General features: G+C 45.0%; 1 protein-coding gene across 1 annotated transcript in view; it reads right to left on the minus strand.

Annotated features, from left to right (window-relative positions):
* LOC106643544 (lachesin) overlaps window positions 1–2,661 on the minus strand; it is a 74,394-nt gene extending 71,733 nt beyond the window's left edge. The window contains exon 1 of the mRNA XM_014358715.3: window positions 2,532–2,661. Within this exon, the coding sequence (XP_014214201.2) occupies window positions 2,532–2,592 (61 nt within the window). The 5' untranslated portion in view covers window positions 2,593–2,661. The remainder of the gene's footprint in view (window positions 1–2,531) is intronic.
* Between the last annotated feature and the right edge of the window lie 7,617 nt (window positions 2,662–10,278).

Consider the following 10,278-nt stretch of genomic DNA (forward strand, 5'->3'; position numbering starts at 1 on the left):
CGCAGTTTCGCGGGAAAATGTTGGAAACAAAAGTAGGCTATTCCATGGCTTTGAAGCGACTCGTGTGTTTGTACAGTTGGCTATAGTGCACACAAGTTGCGGGAGCGAAATTTTCGACAAGTGGATCGGAGGAAAATATTATGGTGAGGGAAACTTGGCCTCACGGTAAATCATAAGACCCGCAGTACTCGCGAGCAGTTTACTTTTGACGAAGGAAATCGGCACCGGCAGAGGCGCGGAATCTAATTGAGTTTCAACTAAACGTTGCTGTTTGCACGTGCAATTTGAATTTTGGAACTTTTACAGGCTTCTCCATCTAGATAAGCAATAATGAAAAAAAAAAAAAAAAGACTCGGTGGAATGTTCCATATACGTGCTTTCATCGCGCACCGTTTGCATAATACACACGCGGACGACAAGCCATTTCCCGGATGAACACGAGAAAAAAGTGCGCTACGAGAGCAAAGATGTAATGGAAATCCCCACCCCTTTGCGACGCGACAAGCCTGTAATTACGTAATCAAACTTAATTTTCAAGATTCGCGAAGGGCCCAACGCACGAATACGTACATATATACATATATATAGCCTGTGCAAGCCCGGCTTCGAAGGTAGCGTTCAAGTAACCGGGAAAAACTTTTAATTGCGGGATAACTCCATCGTCATTATGACTTCTTGTTCGCCGGTTGTTCTTGTTATTGGCGTATGTTATATAACAGAGTTGAACATTGGCCTCAGTACTTGTACGCGCTGAAATTAATTATCAAGAATCAATATAACTCGACGGACACGGCCTACCAATTGAGTTTTACAGTACATACCCTTCTCCGTGTTTACGTACACTGTACAGAGCGAGGGTGCATAGTAAAGGGGGTGAGGGGGGGGGGGCGAAGGTGCCCGAATGGGTTGATAGCGGTATACTTTGTCCCCCGTGGTACAATCAAATGAACGAGCTTATACACCTGATTGTCATCTACGGCGGACACTGGCGATGTAAATCAGTTCACCCGCCTATTATTCCGCCTATTGCGAAAACAAAACGACGAAAGGTTATCCGGCATCTCAACACCACCATACGTACTTGTACGTATCTGCCACTGTTGCAACTTCTATAATGCGCTCCATGTACAAGGTAGGAGAAATCGGCCGGGCAAGTCATCCGTCAAGATTTGGAATGACGTGAAACGAGATTGGCTACACAACAGGAGCACCAGCAGAGTTATGTCATTGTATACTGGAGGAGGAAGGAGAGGAAGACGCCGGCTCTGCATCGAACTTTCCAAGCTGTGCAGGAAGGATGGAGGGAAGATAAAAAAGCGCAGGCGAGGATGCAAAAAAACAAAGCCTCCGAATGAAGGTTATCGACGAGGTGCGCCTGTTGGGGGCAGATTTCGACAACGCTTTTTATAACGGCCAAGGGTAGAAAATGTACTTTAAAACTTGACTCGTTGCAACGAGGCACGCGTGTCGTAATGACCGTCGGTGAGTGTATATAGTAAGAAAATCTCGTTTAGGCTGGGTGCGCGAAAAACGTATGAAGCAAAAGCAATCACGAGCGCATGAAAAGAGAAGAGAAAGTATACATACGTTTGATGGGGAAAAAAAAAAAAAGATGGGATGACAAAAGAAAAATCAAATCAAACAACAGCAGGGTCCGGAAACCCGGTAACAAGTCACATTGTACTTTTGTTTGTGTTCATAGGTACACGGAGCACATGTACTACATCCGATACAGATTGGCAGTCGTGCTGGAGCAGCGACAGCGTTGACGAGGAGTCACAAACAAAGACAGGAAAAAGAATAATTATAAGTAAATACACCCCTTCTATGTAAATACGATTACGCGCGATGGCGAGGAATGATACTTATCCTACAGTTGTCGGAGTAAAGTAATGGGAAACGGGTGCGGTGGCGCGCTGTGTACGTGTTGTACATAGTACGGTGGTGAATTGAAGTTTAGAAAGGAGTGTATACGTGCCAAAGGGCACCCCGTACGTACGTGCGGTTATACTTGTGTACTGTTGTGCTGTTTGCATAACCGCGGCGGGGGTGGGAGCAGTTGTGCGGGGCAGGTATACAACAGCCCCCCACACGTGCTTATGGACATTGGCAGGAGAGCCGAAAGGGAGAGAAAGTAACGCATCGTGCATATAGGTGTACCTATACCCCACGCCTCCGAGTTAGTTTCCTCTTTGCAGATGGCAAACACTCTCGCGAGGACGTGTGCATGTATACACGTACACTGCAAAGCAGGTAAACAGCCGAAAGAGAGAGAGAGAGAGGGAAGGTGGTAAAAAGAAGCCGCACTGGCGCGCACGGGCAATTAGTAAACTTGTCCTTGGGAATGCGCTCAAGTTGTCTCCCTAGCAACGTAGAAATGAATTTAAATTTGCGCGCCGTCCGTACACCTAGGGAGCGGTGCACTACGCGCTCAGTATGTATATGTAGTCATGATGACCCATTCGAAAGTAATTGTAAAAAGTATAAGGTATACGGGACGATGAGTAACTGGACGATTTCGAGGTACTTACAGTAAACGGCGTCGAGAAGGACGAGACAGTAGGCCGCCAGGACGAGCGAGACAGTCATCATACCGATACGTACTTTTCTCCGACAACTTGGAAAGACGACGGTGACGAAAAGTATTGGCAAAAAAAGCTGCACTCACGAAACAATGTAACGAGGATACATTGGAAGATGCGCGTAAGGGAGTTATATTTCACGTGGGTGTGGGTTACCGAACTTTGGGCTGCAGGCTCAGCCACCCGCCTGATGCGGACTGATCTTGGAGCCAAGAAACGTCCCCACGCCGTCCGTATATATTTGTAATCTCTCTCTTCGCTCGCTCGCACCCACGGCCCACGGCGTCGTCCCACGCATGCGTTCTCCAGTCCTTATACCCGTGTCCACGTGTTTTCGGCCCCCCGCAGTTGATGGTCGCACTAGCGGAGGGACAAGAGCCCTATGCGAGATAGAAAATAAATATATATATATATATATATATATATATATATATGTGTGTGTGTGTGTGTGTGTGTGTGTGTGTGTGTGTGTGTGTGTGTGCGCGTGTGTGTGTGTGTGTATGTGTGTACTTATGCGAACGAACGTGGAATTCGCATCGTGATGCAGAAACCCTTTACGGTTCGATGGAAGCTCTCACGAGTGGGTATAAAACCGATCTATAGCGAAGGCAGAAACAGTACACCAAGACCCACCCCTGATCATTAACAGGGTTGAGCATTCTCGAGAGCGTATCGAGCGTATCATTAGACGCCCAAATTTTACGCCACGCAAAAGCAATGAGCATTGATGGGTATATATACTTCTCTCATTGGCCAGGAATGAGGCACAACATGCGATAATGAGCCCAATAAGTTTGGCCTCTCACGTACCACCCGACCGACCGCTATAGAGAGCGATGCAAATGAACGGGATGCAAATACAAATGTTGTACACGCTTGAGTATACGTGTGCGCACGTGAATACGAGGAGGGACGTGAGAAAGCACGACCGACCAATTGTGTGGATTGCCGGATTCCGAGGAATAATGCGTTCGAGCTCGCTGTAAGTGCGTATCCACACGTACAGCTTTGACTTTGTAGGTAAAAAAGACAGGGGGTAGGGAAGGGTGGGTAGCGCCTTTGGCGATAAAAAATCCTAATAAAGCGGGGTCTTTGCCGTTGATGGTATAATAAAATGACCATTGCCGAGCCCATGCTCCGGGGGATGCGAATGACGAACGTGGAGATGCGCGAGGGAGAGGCCACGCAAAAGTTTTTCCTTTGTTTCTTCGGTGTAGGTAGACGGTTTTATCGCAGGGCTCGGGACCGAGAGTATCGTACTTGTGCCAACGATGGGCGTGTATAAGATGCGAAGTATCAAAGCTACGTAGACCTATATATACATCCGAAGCCAAAGTCAATGTTTGCCGCGCAAATTTGATCGAGGGGTGATGGGATCGTTGTGCTCACGTTTTTACGAAAAGAGAGAGAGAGAGAGAGAGGTATAAAGCGGAACGATATGCTTATTTATATGTATGTAGCACGTATACAATATAAGGGAGAGGCAATTCAACTCGGCGAGGCCGGGGCCGTCGATTATAATTCTCGGTAAAGCGGAGGGGAGCTTTGCTTCTTGTTGGAACTCGAAGGTAGGTCCAATTATTCGTTTAATATTATTGAAGTGGGCCAGCCGTCCGACAAAACGGGACGGTGGGATTTCTCGAGGCCTCCTCCCTACGGGCGATATTTTTCGAGACGCCGCGGGGAAACGAGCGAGCCGGAGAAAGAGAGAGAGAGGAAATAACGACCGGCAAATAAATCAAGTCTTGCTTGCACCCCGAGAATCTCATCCCCTCCCCTCTCCGTGAGAGCAGGTACGAATGATCGGTGGTTGCTTCGGGAGGAGGCTTCCACCTTCCCTCGGCCGGGGCTTTCGAACTAGGCCAAATTGCATAAAAAGAGCGTTATTGATGCCCACCCGAGAACGCCCCGTCTCTCTTCTTAGCGTGTTTTTTTTTTTTTTTTTTTTTAATTTAAAAAAAATTTTAAAAAAATCTATTTTCACGTAAATTGCTCGCAAGGGTGCGTCGCGCCGCTTTCAAAAGCGTAAGCGTGTCATTTCCGAGGATATGCGTGGCATCCAAACGAATACCAACTCCAGCACTCCGTACACCCACTTAACGAGAGTAGACAAGTGGTTAGGGGGGCCTTTTTTCGTCGGAGCAAGTTGGAGAGAAGGAGGGGATATGGAAAGCTGACAAAGGGACGGGATTATTGCTCAAAGGCCACCGCAGGCCGAGCGTCGTGTACATTGTAATGCAGATCGAAAACGCAAGACGGCGTTTGCATGGGAGAGGCCTTGATTGTACCTCTCTGACGGCAACGATGTACAAACGTACAAGTGATACCCAACCACGTTTGTTTTACGCCCCGTCACCTCTGACCTCACTCCTTATATCACAGTTGCCAAATATCTTCTTCTTCATCCCCATCATCAGTTACTTCAAATTTGTCTTTACTCCGACTTGAATTAAGCGTTTGTACACATCGTCAAAGTCAACGAACGAATACGCCCCGCACTTATCGGGTCTTGCGCTGTTGAAGCTCCAACTGTGCGAGGGGGGGTTTCAGCGCAGGAAGAAATTATTCCACGCACAGACGTAAACTATAATTAGGTGTGCAGAAAAGTGTTATCCTTATTTTTCCTTTAGACGGGATTTTCAAACAACGGAGCTTTTTTCTCATTTTAAATCTCTTTGATTTCTTGTATTTTCACAGTTGATCGTTGATCGTCGGGGAACATCTTTTTTCTTTTCCACGTCAAGTGTAAATAAACTTTCGTTCATTGCGATCACTCAAGGTGTGCTTATTCATTGTGTGGGTCTAAAATTAGTTTATCAAGTCGAAAGCTCGAATTAGTCTCGAGGGTAATCGGGCTTAATGCGTTGGAAGACGAGTTTGACAATCCCCTAAATAATTTACCGCCTCCTGTTTGCTCGAGCTCTAATAGACAAGTAACGTTATTCGATGCATTTACTATCTTGGCATTCCTGGAGTGAAAAATAACGATTACTTTTGACAAGTTTATCTTTAGTGTATCTTTTTTTCGATTGAAAAAAAAAAAAAAAAAAAAAAAAATAAACATTACCCAATGGCAAGGTGTCAGTACAAAGTTGTTCGACTTTTTTCATTAACAGTTGAAAATATAGCTGTTTATTTGAAGTATCTTTTGTGCAGATTAGAAATACTCAGGGGGAAAAAAAGAGATACAGTTAATAATGGTTTTGCCATTACGAGGGTAGCAATAATATACTAAATATTTTTTGTCATGGAAAAACGAAACTTCAGGTATTTCAGCACTGCTTTTTTAGCATCAAATCAGAGCGTGTTATTTTTTCCCACTTTTATCGTACTTGGGATGGAGGAGATCGGAAAAAAAAAACAAAATCAATTTCATCTTGTCATTACGTGGCTGTGATTAAATTTGTTGTAACCAAAACACTTTCGTTGGAGAATCCACTTTGATCGAAAATTCAGGAATTAACCGTGTCCCTCCTGAACCCTCAGGTTTTTCCCCAACTCCACGAAAAATAAGAACAGCCAGGCTTTCACCCTTCCGAACTGGCGGGCGTCGTGCCCCCACCGACCCTATTTTTTTTTGTCTTCCCACGGCACGCGCCATAGTGAGGAAAAAGTGCGGCTCAGTCATTACTTCCGCCATTTAAAATGTAATAAACAACGCAAGCAGCAACGACAACGACCAAAACTTGCTTTTCGTCGCCCGTGTTTCAAGCGCCTCTTAAATTACTTCCCCCCATCACCACCTCCTTCGCACTGTTAACTGCATGGACCCCGGAAAGCCGAGAAGGCGGGCAACTGCTATCCCCATTTCCCGAGCCGTCTTTCTCCCTCTCTTGTGTATTTTTTCTCTTCTTCCTCGTCTCCCCCCCCCCCGGGTTCTCTCGTTTCGTATTCTTGGGGCGCGGCACATCCACGGATCACGAGCCGAAGAGAGCCGTAGTTTAACGCACTCCCCCTCACTCCTCGTAGGTATCTGATTTCAATGTACCCGCCGACGATGGAGCGTCGGTTGCTTTTCTTACGTGCCTCAAATCAAAAGCACCCGGCCCGTTAAACTATACATCGCCCCTCCTCGACATTTTTCTTCTCTTTCTGCCTGTACCTATACGTATACCTATACCTCCTCGACGAGCTAATGCTCACGAAAACGGGGTATTCATTTACCACGCAGCCTGTCAGGGGGTGATAAAATCTGGCACCTTTCGCGAAGGAGCTTTTTCTCCACATCTCGAGCCATCCTATGTTATGTGATCCTCTCCTTTCCATACGCACCTATTTCCGAGATTTGATTATTATTTTTTGTCGTCTCTCGGCAATTCATCTCGACTCTCGTAACAATTTTTTTTTTTTTTTTTTTTTTTCTTTGTTTTATCGTCATTTCTTCTCGAGCGAAACTTTAAAGGGACCCTGCAGTCAAGAAGAGCTCGCCACGCTGCCGCGGTATTTGCGAAAATTTCGAGCTCGATATTACAGCTACCTTGGACGATTACTCTTCCGCGTGGGGTCCTACTACCACGTAGTATTTTTCGAGCCCGGCTCCGGGGGTTTGTAATACAAACTTGTTAATCATTCATTCTCTTCGCAACGAGGGTGTAGTGCGCGTAAGTTGCTCCGAGACGAGGCAGACTAAAGATAACGGATGGTAGGCGAGTTCGCGAGTTCACGAGAGAGCACTTTCAAGATGTGTGTGTGTTTTTTTTTTGTTCAACGCGTGTGTGTTATTTACCAATAAATACTCTGTTGAAACGGAGGGAAGTAGGAGCAAGCAACTCAGTTTATCCGAAGAAAAAAAGAAAAAGTTTCAATATTAAGCACTCGAAAAGCTGTACGCAGTTCTACGATGGGGTAAGAGAGCGAGGGGGAGGGAAAAAAAATGTTTTATTTAAAAAAGAAGAGCTCTCCCGCAGAAGCCAATTTTCTCCGCTCTTCTGTACGTGTGTATATATATACTTTTATTGCGCTCGTCTCTTTTACCTCGAACCCCTCGATACACACTCACTTTCGAGGCATCTTATAAACTTCAACTTCCAGACAGAAAAGACGATGAGAGAGGCAACGTGTCGGAGAGAGAGAGAGAGAGAGAGAGAGAGAGAGAGAGAGAGAGAGAGAGGAAAGAATTAAGCGAGCCGTGGTAGAGGCAGGATTCAGGAGTGCAGGGAGTGAAAAGAAGCTTCCAGAACGACGTCGCGAGCTTATGTTCTGTCAAGCTGTCGCCCAACGACGGCGGTCCTGCCAACTCGCGAAACGCGTACGTACAACAACGCGAGGGAATATTGCGCGCAGCAACCTTCTTCTTTTCATCCTCCTTTTAGTGTTCCCCACCCCTCACTTGACCCACCCCTTGACGTTGCACATACGTGCGCTTGAACATACATACACTGGGTACCTCAGGATTCACCAGTGGGAAAAACGTGTTTTCTCTACTTTTTGTGGACTCGAAATTTCATTGCTTGGTAAGGAAGGACTTTAAATATACGTATACTTCAAGGATATATACCTATACTTGTTGTACTCGATCGAAATTAGTCAGATTTTGCAGCAGAGTTGCTGGAAAGCTACACCAACAAGAACGCGCGAAAATCTGTCTTTGTAGCCATTTACTTGCATACGGTAATTAAGTTGATACGTTAACGTAAAATTATGATGAAAAATACTTACATCTATTAGACGTAAGATTATTTTCTTTTCTCCATTTTTTTAAATGTATTTACGTGCACTCTATCGAATCAGGGTGATAATGAAAAAATATTGGGTATTCGTTACATGCAGCTTGTAGCTGTCAAGTTTTTTTTTTTTTTTTTTTTTTTTTTTTTATATACCGTCCGAAAATAGTTTCAGTTTACTCCATCTCTGGCGTCCCTTTTTTCGCAAGATATATGCTCGCTAACGGTGAATCTTCTTCGTTAATCAAACAAAACGGAACTTCGCACAAGCAACATTATTACTGTATTTGTAAGCGAGTAAAAATTAAAGAATGCTTTTTAATTCAAATCGGACGTGCAGTGTACATAAATAAAAACTACTCTTCAGTTTTTCCCTTCAACCAAAAACGTTACGACAAACAGCCCATTGTCATGTTCCGAGCAAATATACTCACCCCCATGCGGCTAAAGTTCCGAACCGGCCTTCAGAGTTGGCTCGACCGAAAATAAAAATCCGCAACGAATGACTTATCGGACGGGGTTGAGCTGCAGCATTCGGTCGGTACGGCAGGGGCATTGATTTTTCGTTTGCCTCCCTCGGCTCGATTGTCATGCGTAGGTACTAGGTACACGATCTGACCGGGATGTGAAAGTATAGGGAGCTTGGCTAGCCTCGTCCTCCCAGCTGACGATACTATCGCGGTAGACAGAATCGTCGTGGTGGTCGCTCAATTCTCAAACCGACGATAGGCAGGTTGCCAGCTGGAAAATTTTGTCGATGCACATTTATATACATGCCTTTGTTCTCCGATGATGATTAGCGAGGGCGTTTTGGGTATCATTTCCAAATTAATGTGTCACATATGCCCGTACATGGGTGAGAAGAGGGTCATACAATCGAGAGGCTATTCACTCTTGAAGTCATTAAAAAAGACTTTGTAAGTCATTCTACTCCAGAAGTCTCCAAAAGACTTCAGAGTGCACAGCCTCTCGCATAAAACGGTCATGGAATTTTTACGTTTTATTATCGGTATCAGTACAGCTCATACCATCACGAGGACATTTGAAACTCGACTTGACGAGGGTACCGCACAAAACTTTGTTATTGACGATGGATTGTTGCATTTCCATGTGGGACTCTTATTGATTTAATCTTTTTTTTTTTTTTTTTGCACTTTCGTGAATCATGTCTGCGACCGCCATCATAAACAAGCCCATCAGGTAAATTTGTTTGTTGTCCAATAAATATAGTGAAAAAGGAGAAAAAAGGGTATTGTAGAGGATGTCCAAAAGAAGAAAAGAAAAATCTAGTACAAAAAAGGGGCATCCGTTGTCTCTCGAGTCTGTCTGGGATCACATTAATTGTTGCACGGCCAATGGGCGTGAAATGTCTTGACTCGGCAGAGTTTCTCGAGCAGCGTGCACTCATATACGTACTTCTGGGAGGAGGCGCGGCGTCTCGGAAACGCGATTCAATTTGGAAAGTTTGAACTTACTTTGCTGACGACGAGAAATCACCGGTGGGTGTATGTGCCAGTGTGCCCCGGGGGAGGGCTCAGCGGGGGGTGTAATCGACAGCGTGAAAATAAAGAAAGCGACTTTTTCGATTTCCAGCTTCTTCGTGGAGATAATTACGTACCGTGACTCGCCGTAATGACGACGACGCAAACTTCGGCTAACGCAGGGCCTTTAAAAAGTTGCCAGTGGATGAAAACACGTTACATCGGTTGGGGTGAAATTCAACCAAAGCATACAGTGGCGATACAATGGGTGAAAATTTGATTTATCAGATTATTCAATGGATTTATCCCGAGTAAGAAACTCATTATTCACGTGTTACTTTACAATAAATTTCTTTATCTTTAATTCAGTTGAAGCCCTTGATCAATACAGTTTGGAGTATCTAAATTACACGCGTTAATTACATAGTACGATTGAGCCAACGCGTCGAAGCCAACTCCAAAGTTGTCAAAGTTCAACTCGACTCGAAGGCGGATAAACCGATTTTGAAGTGCTTCGTGTAGAGGCATCGACGATTACGTATACATAAAGAC

The sequence above is a fragment of the Copidosoma floridanum genome, unplaced genomic scaffold, assembly GCF_036245765.1.
Source record: "Copidosoma floridanum isolate Cflo_tuat_1 unplaced genomic scaffold, Cflo_Japanese_pri ptg000009l, whole genome shotgun sequence".
In the NCBI taxonomy this organism is placed as follows: domain Eukaryota; kingdom Metazoa; phylum Arthropoda; class Insecta; order Hymenoptera; family Encyrtidae; genus Copidosoma; species Copidosoma floridanum.